Genomic DNA, 22,739 nt, shown 5'->3' with positions numbered 1-22,739 from the left:
GGTCACAGGGGCTGGGGGGTTGCACCGTTTTCTGGGATGTGTATTGCACCAGAGGATATTGCTCCCTAGGTTTACTGCCACGCTCTGGTTAACCAGGGCACGCACCACACACAACACACACACACACACAACACCACACACACACACACACACACACACCCCACGAGAGGTCCATCAGTACACATCAGCACATCACAAGCACACAGCAGCACACACACAGGTTGTGTGTGGGGGTGGGGCGTGTCTTCACTACACTACACACACCACTCTAGGATCCTCTACATCTCACCTACATCGTCGCTCCCACTACACACTTATCTATCATCCTGTATCTTTGCCGACCTTTGCCTTGATGTGTGGGGATTTTCTCTGGTTTAATGCAGACTGAGGGTATCAGACACACACACGCAACTCAGCAGCACTATTCTCATTACGCAACTACTCCACTTCTCACTCATCAAGGTCAGTGAGCAGGACATGGAGGGGGAAGGAGCTGGATGAGAAGGCTCCAGGGGGAGAGGATGGGCTGTACCATGACATGGTCAGGGGTGGTCTCTGTGATACTCTTATCTACTGTGAGCACCAAACCCCAGAGGCCCACTAAGGCTAATCTATCTACAAAATGGGCTCTCACCAGTGGCATTGCTAACCACCTCGAGGTCAAACGGCCCCTCAGAACGTACGTCACGCGGCTTCACTACGCTGATTGGCCCCTGACAGGGCCTCAGTAATACAAAGCAGGCCTGTGGGCAMAAGCATTTTGAAAAATGAATGTTTCATATTTTATGGGGATTTTACAAGCCTCTTATGATCCCTGTGACCTCCTTTCATGATTGGCTGATTGCTCCGCTGGTAAGTCTGATAAGGTATTGCTGAGACAAACCCCTATTGATCCAATGGGCATGACCGCTTATTCAAAAAGAAACAAACAGACAAGGGAAGCAAAACAAAGCAAAACAAACAACTYGGGCGAATTACATTAAATCTCAGGAGGAAAATATAGGCAAGAGAAACAGGAATTAAATCACTCCCAGAGGAAAAAGCCGCTGTCCAATTTCTGCTCCCTCCGAGCACGGCTGCTCATAATTCGCAGTGCGGCGAGGCCAGATAAATCTTACATTATCGATATGATCTTCAGGCTCTCAGGCAGGGTGTACGTTATCACAAGTGACATGCTCAATCCCTCCCAGATTAGATTCCCAAACCAGCCCACATCCAGCCTGACAGCGGCTTTGAAGGCCCGAATGAATCAGCCACGCCTCCTCAAACGGAGCACACCTGAACCCGAATGACATCAGTCAGAAGTGATAGAGTCCCTGCCCATCCATCCCTCTCTCCCTCTCTCCCTTCCTCCCGCAGACCGCAGGCCATTCATAAATACAGTTGATATGCCCTCTCGCCCGTCAAAGGCAGAGAGGCATGGGATAGATCATCTTGTCGAACAAGGTTACTTTTTTGTGTGCTTTAGCCTGAGGCCATAGTGGATCTCCTAATGGACAGTTCAATCTGAGGGAGGGTCACAACTCCAGAGAGAGTTAATCTTCACCCTTCTATGTGGGAGATACTTTGGAGAGTGGRGAAAGGTTGAAGTCACTTGTCAGACCTTGTCACAACTTCTAATTTAATCCATCACAATATCAATGGTCTTTTAATGGTCTTTCAAGTAATATTAGTTGTTTTATTTYATGCAGCAGGTGGAATGCACTCACCTGTCACTGTAGGCAGCAGCGGTGGTGGGCTGGGCGTATCTGTACGCAGCGTAGCCCCCCTGTTGGACACTCAGACAGTTAGACAACCACCCACAGCAGCATGTATATTACCAGTATTCTCAAACAAATAATAGCAAGCATTTACTAAAATATCCAACATCGGGTTTGAAATATTGTCCATTGTTGGGAACATTTCAAAACTGCATATTCTATTCCTTTTTCAAGTATTCATATGAAACCATTCATAAAGTCTAATTTCTTTAAATGGAAGAGTATGCACTGAGGCAACGCAAGGTGCAAGACGCCCAGAACACAGCCAGAGGGAGCTGTTTAATATTTGGTAGCTGAGGCAGCGGAGAATGAATGATCCCCAGTGAGACTGGGGAGGAGAGCCATGCGTTCCCTCTGTGGCACAGTGCGTGACAGTAGGTGCACAACATGGTCCACATGAGAAAGAACAGAACAGTGGTGTGTTAACGCTCCCCAAATTCATCCCACATTCAGAATGGGGAAGCAGCAATGGCCTGCTGCATTATTGAAGAGACCCCTTTTTCTTTACACGTACTGTGTTGCACAGGAGCAAACCAAGACGCACAGTGCCTTCAGAAAGTATTCACACCCCTTGACTTTTTCCACATGTTGATGTGTTACAGCCTGAATTTAACATGGATTGAATTGAGATGTTGTGTCACTGGCCTACAAACAATACCCCATGATGTCAAAGTGGAAGTTTAGAAATGTTTACAATTTAATAACAAAGAAAAAGCTGAAATGTCTTGAGTCAATAAGAATTCAACCCCATTGTTATGGCAAGCCTAAATAAATTCAGGAGTAAAAATGTTTTSCAATGCCTTGCAAAGAAGGGCACATATTGGTAGATTGGTARACACAAAAAAGCAGGCATTGAATAACCCTTTGAGCATGGTGAAGTTATTAATTACACTATGGATGGTGTATCAACACACCCAGTCACTACAAAGATACAGGCATCCTTCAGAACTCAGTTACCGGAGAGGAAGGTAGCCTCTCAGGGATTTCACCACGATGCCAACAGTTTTGAGTTTAATGGCTGTGACAGGAGAAACTGCGGATGGATCAACAACATTGTAGTTAATCCATAATACTAACCTAATTGACAGAGTGAAAAGAAGGAAGCCTGTACAGAATAAAAATATTCAAAAACATGTATCCTGTTTGCAATAAGGCACTAAAGTAAAAAGAAAAATGTAAGTAAAGAAATTAACTTTATATCCTGAATTCAAAGCGTTAAGTTTGGGGCAAATCCAACACAACACATCACTGAGTACCTCTCCTCATATTTTCAAGCATGGTGGTGGCTGCATCATGTTATGGGCATGCTTGTTTTTAAGATAAAAATAAACGGAATTGAGCAAAGCACAGTCAAAATTCTCGAGGAAAACCTGGTTCAGTCTGCTTTGCAACAGACACTGGCAGACAAATTCACCTTTCAGCAGGACAATAACCTAAAAGTTGCTTACCAAGATGACATTGAATGTTCCTGAGTGGCCCAGATACAGTTTTGACTTAAATCAGCTTGAAAATCTATGGCAAGACTTGAAAATGGCTGTCTATCAATGGTCAACAACCAACTTGACAGATCTTGAGTCATGTTAAAAGTAATTATGTGCAAATATTGTACAATCCAGATGTGCAAAGCTCTTAGAGACTTAGCGACTCAGAAGACCAAAGGTGATTCGAACATGTGTGAATACTTATGTAAATAGATATTTCTATATTTCATTTTCAATAAATTAGCAAACATTTCTAAAAACATGTTTTCACTTTGTCATTATGGGGATTTAAAAAAATATTTAATCCATTTTGAATTCAGGCTGTAACACAACAAAATATGGAATAAGTMAAGGGGTATGAATACTTTCTGAAGGCACTGTAACAGGGGCTTAGTGTTTGGGAAGTCAGGACCTGTGTATTAATTTGCCAGAGTGGGAGAAGGAATTAAAACTTCATTGGGGAGAGCAGTCATTACTCCAAGCTGAAGAACTTAAGCTGTTCACCTACTGTTTTTCTATTAGCACCAATGGAGCAATTGGCCCATCTCCATATCCTATATCCTACGGTGGGTATATAGGTGGTAGTGCTGAGAGTGCTTTTTGAGGTCGGTTCGGTTTCGGTTTGATATTAAAAAAATAATCATGGTTTTCGATGATATTTTTTTTTACATTAATGCACTATTTATTGTGTGGGTTGAATGTGTGTAACAACACAGAATAAAACAATGAATAAAGTCCCATGATGGTAGTAACTGCTTACCACTTATTCATGTTTTATTCACATGACTTTACTTGAATAATATATTTTAGTTGTTGTGTATATTACATTTGTTTTATTTGTATAACTTTTCTATTTCATTCCAATCAGTCATTTATTGGCTCGTCTGACAAAATCACTGTTTAATAGTTCCTCAAAGTAAACAAGGCATACTTTTACGACTGCTGAATACCAAATATCAATCACTTAGATCATGTATTTTCAGGTAGAGATACCTCCCGAAGCAACTGCTCTCTCCCTTCTCGATCGCACGTCTTCTGTCTCTTCTAGTCCCTCTCAGTGCACCCACAAGTACCGGTAGTTAATTACCCACGTTTTCTGCGCTAAACTATGTAGAATATTGGCCTGTTGGAAACTACAACTCCCTCCTACACCGCACAGTTCGGGCTTGATCTGATTAATCTATAGAGAAACTGCGCAAAGTGTGCATTGAGCTCACAGAAATAAAAAGGGGAAAAAATAACCAACATTTCAGTTAATCGCTCAGCACTAATAGGTGGCTGTTAATAATACATGTTTCTATTAGTCCAAAGGCGAGCTACACTACCGTGGAGATGGAACGTCTAAAGACTGTGGCCAGGGCTCTTTGGGGAATCAGGTCAGAGGGCAGATGGGCCAGGARCTGTATTTGAGTCATCCTCCCTGCCCATGGAGACAGGAAGTCATGGCTAAGACCAGGCAGAGGAGTTCCTGTGGGATGGCCATGCCCTGGGACAGTGCTGCTGATTACAGCAACAAAACCCAACAACACACAGCCACAATAAATCACTTGCACACATGTCAAATCCTGCCCAYAACAGTGCAACACATTTGTTATTGTGTCTCGCCCCAGTGTGTGTGCATGCGTGTGCACGTCACGTGTGTGCCTGACTGTGTGTATGAATATGAATACATCCATTCCTAATATACTCCCTGCGAAGCAGGGTCTCWTGTTGTGGTATCATCCTGGATGCTCTTTTTAATGGCAAGTGCTTCAGGACTGTTGAAATGAATGGAATTTGACTAGGTCATGACAGTGACAGACATGGCTACTGTCTTCTGAATGATAGTGGAGGACAGAGAGGCTTGTGGGACTTGCTGTTGTTGTCACAGGAGACCTCTGGGCGCACTCCGGCAGTCTGAAGCCRTTCAGTGTCCGTGCAGTGGCCACTGCCAAAACTAATGGCAGTAAAGCACAGGGGGAAAGGCTGACGGCTTGAGCGATGGGGCGAGATACCCCAGGACTGGTCAGAGGGCACTGAGACCCAGGGCTTAGCTGGAGGTGAGGAGAGGAGGGAGGGAGGGAGGCCAAACACCCAGGGCCGACAGGACCGCATTAAGCCACTTTTCCTCTACACTGTTCACTCCGCTGGTGTCGCTAACAGCCACTCACAAACAGTGCTACGACATGGGGCTGTGTTTGAGCCATATATCATTGTGGAGTCCAGCACTTTTGTTCCCAGACACCGGCCCTTTGCTCGTATGCAGACAGGGTTAAAGTAAGAGGCAATCAGTAGCACTGTTGTCTGCGTCTGCTGTCATCTCCCTATTGCAGAGGACAGAGAGGAACAAAAAAACTACAGATTCAAATGACAAATAACATCCCCGCCAAACGCTTGGACTGCTGTCAAACTGGGGCAGCCTGGTCATTTCAGCATTATCTCCACAGCGTCCCGCTTTTCTCTGTGAAGGGCAGCGTGCACTGGGGCCGGCCTGACGCTGTGTGTRCTGTGGCCCCTGCCTGCATGAACAGCCCCAGAGGGAAGCTTAATCCCTTTATCTTCCTCCGCTCCTCTTATCTCTCACACCGTGATGGCTTGGAGGCACACAGACCCACTAAGGCCCCACACAGGGCCACTAAGGCCCCACACAGGCCCACTAAGGCCCCATGCTGTCCCACTAAGGCTCCACGCAGGCCCCCTGGCCAGACAGAAAGAGAGGGTTGTCCCCACCCAGACAGGCAGGCATGCATGCTCACAAAAACACACACACACACACACACACACACACACACACACACACACACACACACCACACACACACACACACACACACACACACCACACACACACACACACACACACACACACACACACACACACACACACACACACACACACAGAGACAGGTACAGATATAGGGCGGAAACAAGCCACCTCCAAAAGCCATTTTAGAGGGAGATGACGCGATTGACTTACAGCGCGGTACATGAGCTGGGTCTGGTTGTTTGCCAAAGTCTGACATCAATAGGAGAGAGCGGGCGAGGAGGGAGGAGCTGGAGGGGGTTCTCTAAATTCTTGTTGTCGGGCTTTCTTGCAGCGCATGCAGAGATGCCTATCGACAGCGGAGCTGGAGCAAGGAGGGGAACGCTGGGGGTGGAAGATGGTGTTTAGTCTCCAGGGCTGGCTGCTTTTGTCGTGCTTTACTTCTGTTTCATGCTGACAGAGAGAGAAAGGCAGACACGGTTACTTACATAGATTTCTGCTCCGTAGAAGCCATCCTGGTACACCACTCTGTGAAATGAGAGAGCAATGGCGGAGACGCCTTAGTTCATCTGGGTTCTGGGCGGTTTTATATGCAGACAGATTGGATCAGCACACTGATGTTTAGAACCTAGCCTATTTCCAATGAGAGCAAGTCAAGCAGACATCTGCATGGTGGAAAACAAGAGTGAWGGAAGTGGCTCTGCACGTCTACAGGGTCAGCTCTTACCGGCTGCTGCGCACCACAAATAATGAATGACATATTAAGGGGGGAAATGCAGCCATTTCACAATTCCCATGAAATGTTCTGCTCTGGTAAAAAAAAAAAAAATGTATTTCCAGTCACTGCAGTGTTGTCAGGAGGCTACGATGGAGAGGAGGAGGAAGAGAAAGGGAAGGAGGGATGAAAAGAGGGAGCTCAGCAGGGAAGGAGCTCGGTCACATGATGCTAACATATAAATCACTGGGAAGTCAGGAGAGGAGGTGGGGAGAGGAGAGGAGGTGGGGAGAGGAGGTGGGGAGAAGAAAGGAGAAGCAAGGAGTTGGGAGAGGAGTGGAGAGGAGAGGAGGGGAGGGGAACGTAGAACCCCAGAGTGGGTGGGAGGTGTAGGGAACCCAGAGTCCTAGGACCCGTCTTCATCACTGGAGCCCTCCCCTCCCGTCCCCTCTCTTCCCCTCTACTCTCCACTCATCGCCACAGACAGGCCCTGATCTAATCACAGATAGCCAGGCAACCAGGCTAGGCCTACGGTTAGCTAGACCTCTCCTCTCCCATTGCCACCCAGACACCTAGACACCCAGGCAGGCAGCCAGCAAGGCAGGCAGTGTGCAGATATAAGAGAGGAGTGTGAGGCTGAATGCTTCACATCAACCAGGAGATCATCACAGTCCAGTGAGACCTGCCCAGTAACATGCTATCCCTGCTTTCTATAGCTCCCTATGGCCTTGGTATTCATCCTTTGGAACACACATATACATGTACACACACACACACACAAACAGATAGACAGACAGACATACACATGCTGCACTCATGCACAATTGCACACAAATGAAATAACACATTAAACACATTGTTTGCAAACGCAGCAACCAAACATTTGAGAGTAAAACTGTTCTAATTGTTGATTGTTGATGTTGTCAGTATAGTGTACTACAGGTCCACAGATACTCACGCTCCATAGGCTGGAATAGGTGGTGGTGGAGGTGCTGTGCGGAAGGTGTTGTACACAGCCCGCCCCCGGCCTCGCAAGTGGGCACCCCTATAGGCCACCGTAGCCCCTGTGGCCGGGTAAGGGAAACCTGTTACTGTGGAGAAACACATAGGAGGGAGGACTTTAGAGAGATGGAATGTTGGCATTGCTTACCTTACTGACAGAACACATTACATAAAGACATGTGGCAGTGGTTTCTCCTATGACAGAATACATTAGGGAAAGACAAGGAAACTAGATGAATCTTTTCTGGGTGTGCCTCATCGAGCATCTCTCCCTTCCCAACACTGCTTTGTGCCGTACTCAGCAAGGATCCACAGTTTCTGTACGCATCCTTCCTGATGCGCGCTGCCACCGCCTCCCTCGCCACCCAGGGCTAGCCTTGAAACACGCCTGGTATGGATGAATCCACATTTCCACACCGGGCTTTCACCTGGTTGAGGCAACAGTAATGCTAGCTGAGGGGGAAGGTTGTTCTAGGTTTTGTAGGTAGGTAAGGAGCAGTGTTGTGTGGTGCTGTAGTCAAGACGAAGACAGGCGGGAGGTGAAGGTTGCTGTGCAGCCATGCTGGATGTGCAGGCCCTGGGGGAGCAACGGAGCAGGAATTGGGCTGGATGTGCAGCGCCTGGGGGAGCACGGAGCAGATGGGCTGGATGTGCAGGCGCCTGGGGGAGCACGGAGCAGATGGGCTGGATGTGCAGGCCCTGGGGGAGCAGGAGCAGATGGGCTGATGTGCAGGCCTGGGGGAGCAACCGGAGCAGATGGAGCTTGGATAGTGCAGCCTGAGAGGGACGCACGGAGCAGATGGCGTGGAGATGGCGAGGACCATGAGTCCCAAACCGGCTGACCCACATCCAACCATCTGTGGACTCCTCCCACTATACGCCCACGCTTGTCCTCCAGCAGCGCTTAACAGCAATGTGATGGGTGTGGTGTTGGGGGAGGTTGCCAGGGTCAGCATTATAAGTTCTATGGTTACAGATTAGAGGACAAGCCTTCTGGCTGGGAGATCCCAGATCTCTCCTTAACCTTCAATCAGTCCAGTCACTGTCTGATTACGAACTGCAAGCGCTGCATAAAACACATCTCTTCTCGCTCTTCTCCTGGTACTGCGCGTTAAAGGCTCCTTCTGCTCTTGCCCTAGTCTCCCCCTCTCCTCTCCTCCTCCAGTCCATCACAACACTGCTACCCCATCACTTCTATTATTCTTCATCCTCCTCATCTCCCCTGGACTGATTCATTCATTACCGTGACATGTTTTGGGTGAATTCATCACAGGCCTCCAGTCTGTGAWGAATTCATTTTTGCAGTGAGGCTGGGGTGTAAATGTGTATGAAAAGGAGGAGGGGTGGGGGGTATATAGGGAGRAGCAGGAGATCAGACATACAACACATTCATAACACTATCAAATGATCTTCCAATGGACTCACAGGAACAAAACTAGACACAGTGGAATCACACCTAGTGATTTTACAGTAAGTCTGCAATGGAGTTATATGATACCTCGTATAGAAGCACTCCTATGGACTGGTATAGGATTTCGCCTGGAGGACAATGGCCATTACGGCTGGCTGTATGTAGTGTAATGTAGTGTTAACCCTGCAGGTGAATGGGATTGGGAAGCGTCCTAATGAAAGGTACACACCAGCAACCCTGCTGACAGTGAGACAGATTAGTGGTGCTTTTAAAACCACGAACAGCCAGGTTTAATGTCTGACGCCACTAACATCTCCCTCAATTAGGGGCTCCACACATATTCAACGCCTGCATCTCATTTGGGCGGGAAACGCCCCTATTTCCCCCCCGAGCAGCCGGGGCACTTTGTTTGCTGCCGACGCAGCACCAATAGACTGGTAAGAATCACAAGGTGGCCCTTTCGCTTTGGTGATTTATAATGCTGACCTTGACATTTAAATGAGTCTCTTTTTGGGAGTCTGACATATAGGCTCAGCTGCTAAAGGGCAAAAACAATCCTCTTTCATATTTTCAAGGGTGTTTTTTTTCTCCCTTGTACAAATCGCTAGCATTTTTGGGGCTCCAAATCTTCTATTTCCTTCTTTTATGTATGGGGGGGGGGTGTTGGATTCAATCTGCGTGCTATGATATATGTGAATGTAAACTCATAATGAGTTGGCGATAGGCTACACTGCTTCAATAATAACCCATAAATCAAAAGCTGTTGTCACACTTTGGTAAACCCATGAAAAGCAACAACAGCTACAGCGGCGTATGGGAGCACAAACCTGGTCTAGCCACCAAAGTCAAACACCTTTCTGAGAGAGAGGATGGATGGCTGGGGGAAAACCGGAGTAATGTGCTGGAGGGCGACAGGGTCACACCGCACCTCATATGTCAAATGTGTCAAGTTGAGGGGAGCTCAATACCTTTACACAGCAAGCCAGCCAGTCGGACCTAACCTCTCCTAATCCTGCTCTGTGMAAATGATGGGGTCAAAACCASCCTTGTAAAAAAACACCACAWTTTTCACAATGTTSATCTCTTTAATGCGTCCTGCTCAAMTAAATCTGTGGAATGAGCACTTAATCTAAGCACTGGGGACCCAAAATAGCTTAATCTAATCAAGCCACAGGAGCTTAATTATCCCCTCAACAATGAGAGGATCTGTCCAGATATATTAAGATGACAATTAGCCTTTCTATTCTGTCATTTACTCAGCTGGTGGCTTTCAGACGGTCCACACCAAACTTCACCTCTGGAAGTGAAAACATCAAGAGCTCTACTCATCTCCTTCTATCCCCTTAGGAATTAGTAGCAGAGAGAGAAGAAGGGGGCTCTCTGACTCGTACAGTGCTTGTTTGAAATGGATTCCCTGATTCGTGTAGGCAGGCAGAGCTGCTTGGTAGCTGTCCATGGTCCTGAAATTGACACACCATGCTATAGAAAAGACTAGGAAATACACCATTGAAATACATCCTACCATCATTCATGGGTTGAGGTATTACATAATATTCATATTTTCATAGTAATATACATTTCTCCCTGAAAATGTCTCTCTATGAAAATATCCATACAGACAATGCTAACTGTCTCTGCCCTAACATCCCCCACCCCCAGTCCATTTGAGTGGGAACCTAATGCGCCTGCTGTTCACAGGACCCCCTCCACAGCCCCCTTACTGAGGGCTCCAGGGAAGGTTTGGGTTGCAGGGGAGAGGAGGCAGGAGGCAGCGAGGACACGGGTCCGGGGGTAACACCCAGCAGGCTGGCGCCGCCACTACCCCAGTCACCGCCACGCAGCCTCCATCAGTAGGAGGAGCCAGTGTACCCTGCAAGAGGTTAAGAGCGGGGAGCCTGCGTGAAGCTCTCATCCGTCATTCTCCTGAATGGGTTTTGAGGACAATAAACCTGTAGCGCCAGGACGAATGGAGACGGAGTGCGCTGTCACCACGCCACGATTTTATGGCTCCCAATTTCACATGATCTCCCGCACAGAAATGAGGACTGATAAACAGTGATTAATCACCTTTACATCCCATTTCATCCCACCCAAAGTATATTAAATGAGTCATGATTATTCAAGAATAACTCCATGGATGGAACCACTAAAACGATTTTCTTCATTCGGAGCCATAACAAAATGATCCAAAACATGGTCAGCTGTTTTTAAGGCTGACCTGTTGGCTCCTGGTTAGGTTTTTTGTTACAGAAATGTATCTCTTATTTATGTTTCCCATCACCCCAGCTGGCAAGCATATGTTGTCGTTTAGGCTTGGCAAACTTCAGTGCTATGTCAAGACGTCTTGAAAAATTAGCAGCCAATAAATCACTGCTTCCCCTCTGCCTGGAATGGTGGTCCACATTCCTCTGATTTATTACATGATTTGGGCTAGTGTGCTTGTATGTGTGTGTATCCGTGTGTGTGTGTGTCCTGTGTGTGAGTGGTTTGTTGTTGTGGTGCATGTGTGTGTGGGGTGTTGTGTGTGGTGTGTGTTGTGTGTGTGTTTTGTGTGTGTGTGTGCTGCATAGGTCAGAATATGTCTGTTAGGAATGTGAGAATCTATGAAAAAATTATGAATATATATAACATATCTTGTATTAATTTGTATGTGATCTGCATGATTTTGAATGCATCTGAGAATTTCATGAGGAGTGTCTTTGTGTGTTTGTGTGTGTGTATTGGAAAGGAATGGTTGTGTGTGTGTGTGTGGGCGGGGGGTGTAATTGTCAAAGGGAAGATGGCGTTGGAACCGGGGGAGCGGTGGGAGGAGGGTGAGGGGGTTGCGGAGGAGGGTGAGGGGGTCTGGAAGATGAAATTAAAAATGATAGATGACTGCTTTCTGTCATGGACAGTTATTTAGAGGTTGCCGTAAAGCTGTCCGGGGAAATGAACAGATTTTAGTCTAATGAGCAGAAAGGAAAGCTAAAGTGGCGCGATGTGCTCAGCACTTCTTCCAAATGAAATAGTACCATTTCCCCTCATAAAAATGCAAAGGGTTCATATAACATACAGCAATAAAAGTGGCATGTAGAGGGAGAGAGATAGGGAAAACCCACTGAGCTTGTCCCATCCCTCCATTACCCTGACCATGAGGAATACCAGCCTTCCACAGGGAAGGTGCCAACAATATCGCTCACTCAATCTCCTTATTCGGTTAGCTCTGTAAAAGTCAATCTGGCGCACTTGGCAAATCCATCCACGGCACAGCCTCCCCAATCTGATAACAGTTGCTGGGGCGGCTTTGGTCTTAAAATATTTTTTCCGGCTTTACAGTGCACACCCCACAAACAATTGCTCAGGCTGCCTCCACTCTCTCTTGTGGGCTTGGATCATCCACTTCTTATCTGGCCCACAATTCTATTCCAGATCCACTTTGATCTAAGAGAATTGTGTGTTAGAAGCAGGTTGAGACTGAGCCAGATTCTAATAAAACCAGTGGGTAGATGTGAATTGGGTCTGTGTGATAGAAACACTGCTAGAGTGTAGTAGAGTAGAGTGGCTAGACTAGAGGAGTGTAGTGGAGTTAGAGTGGTGCTAGACTAGAGAGTGTAGTGAGTTAGAGTGTGCTAGACTAGAGGAGTGTAGTAGAGTTAGAGTGGTGCTAGACTAGAGGAGTGTAGTAGAGTTAGAGTGGTGCTAGACTAGAGGAGTGTAGTAGAGTTGAGTGGTGCTAGACTAGAGGAGTGTAGTGGAGTTAGAGTGGTGCTAGACTAGAGGAGTGTAGTAGAGTTAGATGGTGCTAGACTAGAGGAGTGTAGTAGAGTTAGAGATGGTGCTAGACTAGAGGAGTGTAGTAGAGTTAGAGTGGTGCTAGACTAGAGGAGTGTAGTGGAGTTAGATGGGTGCTAGACTAGAGGAGTGTAGTAGAGTTAGAATGGTGCTAGACTAGAGGAGTGTAGTGAGAGTTAGAGTGGTGCTAGACTAGAGGAGTGTAGTAGAGTTAGATGGTGCTAAGACTAGAGGAGTAGAGTTAGATTGGTGCTAGACTAAGGAGTGTAGTAGATAGAGTGGTGCTAGACTAGAGGAGTGTAGTAGAGTTAAAGTGGTGCTAGACTAGAGGAGTGTAGTAGAGTTAGATGGTGCTAGACTAGAGGAGTGTAGTAGAGTTAAAGTGGTGCTAGACTAGAGAGTGTAGTAATAGAGTGTGCTAGATAGAGGATGGTAGTAGAGTTAGAGTGGTGCTAGACTAGAGGAGTGTAGTGGAGTTAGAGTGTTGCTAGACTAGAGGAGTGTAGTAGAGTTAGAATGGTGCTAGACTAGAGAGTGTAGTAGAGTTAAAGTGGTGCTAGACTAGAGGAGTGTAGTAGTTAGAGTGGTGCTAGACTAGAGGAGTGTAGTAGAGTTAGAGTGGTGCTAGACTAGAGGAGTGTAGTAGAGTTAGAGTGGTGCTAGACTAGAGGAGTGTAGTAGTTAGAGTGGTGCTAGACTAGAGAGTGTAGTAGAGTTAGAGTGGTGCTAGACTAGAGGAGGTGAGTAGAGTTAGAGTGGTGCTAGACTAGAGGAGTGTAGTAGAGTTCGAGTGGTGCTAGACTAGAGGAGTGTAGTAGAGTTAGAGTGGTGCTAGACTAGAGGAGTGTAGTAGAGTTAGAGTGGTGCTAGACTAAGGAGTGTAGTAGAGTTAGATTGGTGCTAGACTAGAGGAGTGTAGTAGAGTTAGAAGTGGTGCTAGACTAGAGGAGTGTAGTGGAGTTAGAGTGGTGCTAGACTAGAGGAGTGTAGGGAGTTAGATGGGTGCTGAACTAGAGGAGTGTAGTAGAGTTAGAGTGGTGCTAGACTAGAGGAGTGTAGTGATTTAGAGTGGTGCTAGACTAGAGGAGTGTAGTGGAGTTAGATTGGTGCTAGACTAGAGGAGAGGTAGAGTTGATTGGTGCTAGACTAGAGGAGTGTAGAGATAGAGTGGTGCTAGACTAGAGGAGTGTAGTAGAGTTAGAGTGGTGCTAGACTAGAGGAGTGTAGTAGAGTTAGATTGGTGCTAGACTAGAGGAGTGTAGTAGAGTTAAAGTGGTGCTAGACTAGATGAGTGTAGTAGACTAGAGTGGTGCTAGAATAGAGGATGTAGTAGAGTTAGAGTGGTGCTAGACTAAGATGAGTGTAGTAGATACTAGAGTGGTGCTAGACTAGAGGAGTGTAGTAGAGTTAGAGTGGTGCTAGACTGGAGGAGTGTAGTAGAGTTAAAGTGGTGCTAGACTAGAGGAGTTAGTGAGTTAGAGTGGTGCTAGACTAGTGGAGTGTAGTAGAGTTAGAGTGGTGCTAGACTAGAGGAGTGTAGTGGAGTTAGAGTGGTGCTAGACTAGAGGTGCAGTAGATGATGTTAGATAGGAGTGTAGTAGAGTTAAGTGTGCTAGACTAGAGGAGTGTAGTAGAGTTAGATGGTGCTAGACTAGAGGAGTGTAGTAGAGTTAGAGTGGTGCTAGACTAGAGGAGTGTAGTGAGTTAGAGTGGGCTAGACTAAGGAGTGTAGTGAGTTAAAGTGGTGCTAGACTAGAGGAGTGTAGTGGAGTTAGAGTGGTGCTAGACTAGAGGAGTGTAGTAGAGTTAGAATGGTGCTAGACTAGAGGAGTGTAGTAGAGTTAAAGTGGTGCTAGACTAGAGGAGTGTAGTGAGTTAGAGTGGTGCTAGACTAGAGGAGTGTAGTGGAGTTAGATTGGTGCTAGACTAGAGGAGAGTAAGAGTTAGATGGTGCTAGACTAGAGGAGTGTAGTAGATAGAGTGGTGCTAGACTAGAGGAGTGTAGTAGAGTTAAAGTGGTGCTAGACTAGAGGAGTGTAGTAGAGTTAGAGTGGTGCTAGACTAGAGGAGTGTAGTAGAGTTAAAGTGGTGCTAGACTAGAGGAGTGTAGTAGAATAGAGTGGTGCTAGATAGAGGATGTAGTAGAGTTAGAGTGGTGCTAGACTAAGAGAGTGTAGTAGATAGAGTGGTGCTAGACTAGAGGAGTGTAGTAGAGTTAGAGTGGTGCTAGACTGAGGAGTGTAGTAGAGTTAAAGTGGTGCTAGACTAGAGGAGTGTAGTGGAGTTAGGTGGTGCTAGACTAGGGAGTGTAGTAGAGTTAGAGTGGTGCTAGACTAGAGGAGTGTAGTGAGTTAGAATGGTGCTAGACTAGAGGAGTGTAGTAGAGTTAAAGTGGTGCTAGATAGAGGAGTGTTAGTCAGAGTTAGATGGTGCTAGACTAGAGGAGTGTAGTAGAGTTAGAGTGGTGCTAGACTAGAGGAGTGTAGTGGAGTTAAAGTGGTGCTAGACTAGAGGAGTGTGTGGAGTTAGAGTGGTGCTAGATAGAGGAGTGTATGAGAGTTAGAGGTGCTAGAACTAGAGGGAGTGTAAGGTAGAGTTAGAGTGGTGCAGACTAGAGAGTGTAGTGGAGTTAGAGTGGTGCTAGACTATTAGAGGAGTGTAGTAGAGTTAGAGTGGTTGCTAGACTAGAGGAGTGTAAGTAGAGTTTAGAGTGTGCTAGACTAGAAGAGTGTAGTAGAGTTAGAGTGGTGCTAGACTAGAGGATGTGTAGTAGAGTTAGAGTGTGCAGACTAGAGGAGTGTAGTAGAGTTAGAGTTGGTGCTAGACTAGAGAGTGTAGTAAGTTAGAGTGGTGCTAGACTAGAGGAGTTGTAGTAGAGGTTAAGAGTGGTGCTAGACTAGAGGAGTGTAGTAGAGGTTAGAGTCTGGTAGCCTATGACTAAGGAGTGTAAGTAATTTAGAGTGGTGCTAGACTAGAGGAGTGTAGTAGAGTTAGAGTGGTGCTAGACTAGAGGAGTGTAGTAGAGTTAGAGTGGTGCTAGACTAGAGGAGTGTGGTAGAGCTAGATTGGTGATAGACTAGAGGAGTGTAATAGAGCTAGATTGGTGATAGGCTAGAGGAGTGTAATAGAGSTAGATTGGTGATAGGCTAGAGGAGTGTAGTAGAGAAGGATCTCCTACCAGCATACAGTTCAGGACCATAGACAGCTCCCACCACAGGGTTCAGCTTCCAGCCTATGGAGGGAGAGAGAGAGAGAGGGAGAGAAGCCCAAACTAGTAAATATTGTCCTTCATGTACAGTATCTGAACAAAGTTGTAGCTTAGACAAKAGGCAGATCTTACCATTTGTGTACGGGTTGGCAACTTTTTTGTTTGTCATCACTCTTGCTGTTGCATTATTCACCTGTTCCCCCAAAAAACAAAATGGTGACACAGTTATAACATACCCTTCCAAAAGGCAGACCAAATGACTGGCAGAGAAGTACCACACAAATTCAGTCAAATGTGCCAGAATTATGCAAATTACCATAGAGGTTCACAAGACTGGRGAGGTTAAAATAGCCAGAGGAGACAATGGCCTTGAATCACCTTTACATGAATTTATTCCTCATTTACATTTTCTTTTGAGATKATTCAATTACTGTAGCAAGTGGGAAAGCATGCACCAATTACCTACGGATATGAAAKAGAAAAAGCCAAAAGCAACACAKGTAATTGGTTGGATAAACAAATGGATTCAAAAGAAAAACAAAAAGACARACCCCTTAGATTTCCTCCATATTGACCTGATGGGAATGACTGAATAGGGGCCTTCATTTACAGTAAACAAGACCAAAATTAAGAAAAAAAACACAAAAAATGGTCAAGAACAAATGATGTCAACAGGGTGTGTTGGTAGGTAAGTAGACAGGTCTTCTTTATCCAGACGTGACAGTGAGGTTCTTATGGGATGATAGAGCATGCATTCCCTCTCCAGTCATAATGATGAACAACTTGCCACGTCCATCTTGACATGTATGGATTCCTAGTTCCACTGAGTGCTTCCGACACATCCATTATGCATGCACGCTGCACGCACACACACACACACAGCAGGGCACATGCTTATGTGCAGGTCTCTTGTGGGCAAAGGTGAGAGCAGAGGCATGGGAGAGGTCAGCAGGCAGGAGGTAGAAGAAGAAGAAGAAGAAACAGGAAATAAGGAAAAGCACCTCTATTTTGCGTCCCTCTACGATTGTACCGTTTAGTTTCTCCCGCGCACGGTCGGCATCTGTGCTCGTTTAAAGTTACAACACCAAAGCCCTAAGAGAGAGCCACGTGTGTCACCAGGCAGTAAGACAGACAGGGACAGGAAGGTAGACAGGGTGGGTAAAAGATAGGGTAGGAGGGGGATTAGAGAGGAGGAGAGAAGGAGAAGAAGAGGAGAGGGAGAGAAGAAGGAGAGGACAGGTGAGCGCAGGAAGTAGAGATGTATATAAGCGGTGTTATTAATTGTGTGGTTGTTAGTGAGACTCAGGAACAGCAAAGAGAGATCCAAGGAGAGATAAGGATGACAGCTCACACACACTAACAAACCTGTCTGTTTTACCCAATTAAACACCACAACCACCTCTGGAGAATGTCTCTGAGCATCGCAGGCATTACACTCTGTTACGCAACATTATAGTCTAATCATTATTGTGAAGACTTCAACAGTAGCCTTTGAAAAACAACCCCCATTGGAATGAGATGAAGTTGAGCAAGGAAGGAATATTCATAAATTCTTCAAGCAATTTAGTTTAATTCCATCATCAACCATTTCTAATCCATTACAATAGCCAAAGTACGCACTGTAGCAATTAATGAAGCCATATGTTGTCTCTTTTTCTTAGACATATCATTATATTAGTATTCATCATTGTATTAGCTGTGTCTAAAATGTGATGGGCATTTCCCATACTATCAAGGTATTGGTTGGTAATAAAGGGAGCTATACATATCACCAACAACATATGTACATTATAAATCACATGCTACCTCTAAGGAGGTGAAAGAAAAAACACTGGCTTTACAATGGGGATGTCGCCTTTAAACTCACACCAAAATACCCTCCTCCCATCCCCCATCTTCCACCCCCACGTGCCCCCTCCCCTGAGGCTTTGTCACCAGCTTGAGTTATGGGGACTGGGAGACTGGGCCTGAGATCCATCACAGCCTTCAGATATGCTGGCCCAACAAGTCCCAGTCCTTTGGTTTCTATATATACATATAGAGGGATGGGAGGGAGAGGGAGCCACGGCCAGGCTGATAATTGCTTGAAGATATATAATACATGTGAGAGATGGAGAGCATTGTGATCTTGTATGCATACACAGGATCTCCGAGCTCCTATTCCTGGCATAAATACACGGTAGCTGTCCTTGGGGAGAGGGAGATAAAGAATAAATTCAAAAGGAATTGAGGGCAAAATTAATCCTTTGGACATTTTGCCCGACTATGGTTGGCCCCTCTATCTTTTTTTATCATGCACAAATAATTAGCTTACACGGAGGGAGAGTGGAGCCACCATTTTTCAAAGGAGACAAACATATTGAATGCAAATTGCCAAAGCTTCATAGAAAATAGATTGTTTATTAATGGCCTGCTAGGTTCATTATATAGCGCAGGGTGCAGGAGAGAGGCATCATGGGTAATGGCTTTGTAGGGCACAAACAATAAATGCTTGTTACAGCAGAGGAGGCAGCTTTATCCGGTGCTCTATCTTTGTCTGGCTGTGGGGGCTGAGTTGGAGCAGAGTATAGGTTCTAGATGGAGGCTGGCTGCATACCTTATACAGACCCCAAACTACCAGGTAAGAGTGGGAATCGATCCCATTCATGGTTGAACACCCAGCTAGAGGAGGCTGTCTAATTTATGAATGGAATGCTCTGAGCTTGGCACAGACGATTACATAAACAGTGGATGACCAGCACTGTGCTGTTTACACCAGAGGATGTTATATAGGACATGGTATAGCTTACTGTACATGTATAGACACTGAGTCAGTTTTGGCGGTGATGTTCTATATTTGCTATAGCACTTGATATTTGATCTGGGTTGACTATTAGTCTCTAACTAGAGGTCTGTATTCCTGGTCCAGAGAGCTACAGTACTGGATTAAGTGCATTTTGAAACAGCTCAATCACAGATTGATTGATTGATGATGAGGGGTAATGATTCCCCAACTGGAGCACAAAGCTAGAACAACAACCAAGGAGCAGCGAGAGAGGAGTGAATGTCTGACGCAGTTCTCCAGCTCTCCAGGACCAGGCAGAGAGCAGTAGTCTGAGCCAATGTACACACGGCACTAATGCCATCATTACTAAACAGAAGAAGTACATGGTATGAAGCAGCTGGGGTTCTAGTTCACTTACCTTGGATCCTCGCTCATTAAAGATAATCTCCACATCTAGAATCTTTCCAAATTGCTGTGGCGAGAAAGGAGACAAGAGAGGAGAGATTAGTTATGAAAAGAGTAAGAAAACGGTTATTGTTGCCATGCCAAAATGTTACAATTGTTATGCAATGATTTCAAATTATATTGTGATTTATCAATTATTTTTTTTTTGCAAAATAAAGTTACTGTTTTATCTGTGTTATTTCTATGTCATGAAATCAATGATGTAAAAAACTGTTAAAACAAACATTGTAAACACAGTAGAGTTAGAGTAACAAAGATGTTTCACACAGAGAAAAGCTACATCAACATATGGCAAGGTGGTTGTTTGTAAGGTTGTGTTATGATGTGAAGCAGCTCCTGAGGAAAACTCCTTTTCTCAAATCCCTGAACCGATAGAGAGAGATAACTGATAGAGACAGAGAGATAACCGATAGAGAGAGATAACCGATAGAGAGAAAGAGAGTTAACTAGGCTTTGACATAAAGAGAGACAGACCAGCAGGCTTCTGCCTGCCCAACAAACAGGTGGCTGAGCTGTTCTTCTATCTACACAGGTACCTGCCATTTTCTCTCTCTTTTCTCCTCTCCTTTTCTCGCTCTTTGTTGGTGTGAGTGTGTTTGTTTTCTCAGTGAACAGGACTCAAGGATGGTCCCAAGGGGTTAACGTGCTCAAGCCTTTTAACAGGCTCGACTTCGGATCATTAGAAAAACAGAGGAATGAAAGCCAATCGCAAGTTCCCACTAATGAGTGGAGTGAGAGCCACTTTTAATTGCTGTCTACAATGGCCGTATTATTTCATTAAAAGTAATTACCCTGTCAAGCGGTCCGCATCGCCTTCATTTGGGCACAACAGGGAAGAAATAGGCCTTCCATGTGGTTGGCGCTCAATGGAAATGGATGGATCGTTTGACTGAGCCACTAATAGGGGTTAGGAAGAACCGGCTATTATCTGCCTGCTCCGGCCATAGGAGAGTGATGAGAGTGATGAGGGAAGTGGGTCTGGTGGAGGAGCTGGGTTTATGGGCTGGTAAAACACATATGACATCCTTCATCCCCCAGGGTCAAGTGCTGACCCCCACAACGCCTGAGAAAAAAAGTTGGAGTTATTTATGACCTTCCCAACAGRCAACGCCAGGGGCGGCCCAGCCCAGGCCACAAACTCAAGTACATCGTGTTCATCTGGGATTTCAATTCTACATAGGCCCCCTCTCCACATCTGCCTCGTATGGTGCTCAGCTCTATTGATTCCAATTGTAGCGCTTTACCGTACCCGGCTCCATCACACACAGAGGCATTTTACATCCCAGTGTGATGCCCCTCTTCGCATGAGATGACAATGCTTCCCCATGCAATGTGCAGATGCTAATTGTTTTAACCAAGAGTAATGGGCTTGTGGCGTCGATTAATTAGTTTCTGGGGAAGTCATCTTAGTGGATTCCCACATGGCACTGGGGATCTCAGCCGCTCCGCTCCCACACTCTCCTCCCTCCCTACAGCCCTCTACGCCCCAGCTCAGCGCAAACAGCTGCATCAGCACCAAAGCCAATAAACAATGGCATCAATTGGAGGGGTGTCAGGAGACAAAGAGAGAGCTGGGGGACTGACGACACCTCCTTCCTTCCTCACCCCCAGATCAGCCATAGTAAACAATCAACATATCAATAAGGGAATGAGAAAAAGCATCCGTTGGGGAAAAATCATAGGCGCTATTTAATATTCCTACCTCGAGAACACTTTTTTATGAGGCCTCGCTCATTCGCTCCACTTCCTATCTGAAATGCATTTCTACACTGTGATCAACTGTAATGCAGAGCTACCAACCACGGATAGGGCACCGTATGTATCCCTGCTTCTGCTACGCTAAAACACCTGAATGCTGTGAGGAGGCTAGCTATCATTAGCATAATACAGCATGGTATAGTAGTGACGAGTGCTGCTACTGTCTGAGAGTAGCAGAGTAGTGGCTGGTGAGATAGACTGGAGCTCAGTGTGAAAGCATGGGGGCCAGAGGTCTGATTGCCCAGAGATGTTTGTTCACTGAGAGCCCTCGTCAAGCACCGAGGAGGAGTACTGTTGAAGAACCCAGGAGCAGAATGAGGAGGACGCCCTCAAGCAGCACAGCATGGTGCGCCGCGCTACCCGAGCTAGCGCTAGCTTGGAGTGCTTTCCTTTCACTCCTCTAATCGCCCGCTCTCTGAAATATCACACTTTTCTAATCACTGATTAAGGTCTGCAGCAGTCGCCTTAATGAGGCTTCATTCTGCGCCTCGTTAGTGACTCAGRGGGTCATCCTCCGCACCCTTAACCCCTACGGAGGGGTAGGGTAACTCTCAAACCATCCCTCCTTGTTTAGGGGCTAGCTAGAGTCTCTGTTAGCAGGTGCTAGCTAGTCTCTGTTTTAGCTCTCTGCTGGTGGCTGATGGGGGTCCCTGCTAAGTGTGCACGTCACTGGAGAGCTGGAGAGAGGGGCTCTTCACAACGTGTGGGAGCAGATGGAGGTCCTGGGGGCTTGGCAGCAGGGCTGGGTTTGGCTGCGCTGCGCTGGGTTCCACTGCTCCACCATTGACACATGTACCATCTCACCGCTGCCTTTCCCTTTCGCTCTCCTCTGCCTGCCTGTATGTCTGCGGGCTCTGCTCGTGTGTAACGGTAATGGTGTATTGAGCCCCTGGCGGCAGGGCAGCCATTAGAGCCAGAGGGATGGGGCTGCACACCACTGATCACACACACAGACACAGGGTCATTGTGGAGGCCATATCCAGGGGTGGAGCCGGAGCTGAGCCGGCACGTTAATACAGCACAGACAGGATATCTCCTCTCCCAACCAGCAACCAGCTCTGCCCACAACAAAGAAGAGATCGTTCATCCTGCTCCAATAACAAGGTGTACTCTCTTTTCCCGAAAGTGTAACCTCTCTGTCTCGCATTTCAACACAGTCCTTAAAAATACACAACAAAAAAAGTATATAATTATAATGGATCTGATCGGGAGCATTGCCAAAAATCTAATTTGAATGTTGCACGCTAATTTAGGTCATTATAAGCTACAGGCGTTAATTTTCATCGTTATGGAGACGACGTCAAACTGATGATATTAATTACAGGAGAGCCCGGCTACGGCGTAATAAATTACTGGACAACACGGCTGCTGTCTCTCTCTCTCTCTCTCTCTCTCTTCTCTCTCTCTCTCTCTCTCTCTCTCTCTCTCTCTCTCTCTCTCTCTCTCTCTCTCTCTCTTCTCTCTCTCTCCTTCCTGTGCTGTCTGATTGTTGGGTTTATTGTTTCCAGCTCTGGAGCAGGTCCTGTGGAATCCAAATTGCCTCAGTAATTAGCTCGGAGGCTTTGTGTGCCTGGCCGACGTGTGTGTGCAGCTTATGGATATGTGATGCAAATTTAACAGTGGCTTTCCGGGCAGTCGGTGGCTGGGTCCTGGGATTGATGA

At 46.2% G+C, this 22,739-nt stretch overlaps 1 protein-coding gene across 1 annotated transcript in view; it reads right to left on the bottom strand.

The window, feature by feature from the left end:
• Nucleotides 1-22,739, bottom strand: part of LOC112069503 (RNA binding protein fox-1 homolog 3-like) — a 188,597-nt gene that overhangs the window by 15,394 nt on the left and 150,464 nt on the right. Inside the window, 8 exon segments of the mRNA XM_024136846.2 lie at nt 1,710-1,768; nt 6,472-6,511; nt 7,657-7,789; nt 16,061-16,114; nt 16,223-16,283; nt 17,092-17,161; nt 17,163-17,182; nt 19,273-19,326. Coding sequence (XP_023992614.2) covers nt 1,710-1,768; nt 6,472-6,511; nt 7,657-7,789; nt 16,061-16,114; nt 16,223-16,283; nt 17,092-17,161; nt 17,163-17,182; nt 19,273-19,326 — 491 coding nt within the window.

This window comes from Salvelinus sp. IW2-2015, unplaced genomic scaffold, assembly GCF_002910315.2.
Source record: "Salvelinus sp. IW2-2015 unplaced genomic scaffold, ASM291031v2 Un_scaffold1031, whole genome shotgun sequence".
In the NCBI taxonomy this organism is placed as follows: domain Eukaryota; kingdom Metazoa; phylum Chordata; class Actinopteri; order Salmoniformes; family Salmonidae; genus Salvelinus; species Salvelinus sp. IW2-2015.
This window is presented reverse-complemented; position numbering and strand designations above follow the sequence as displayed.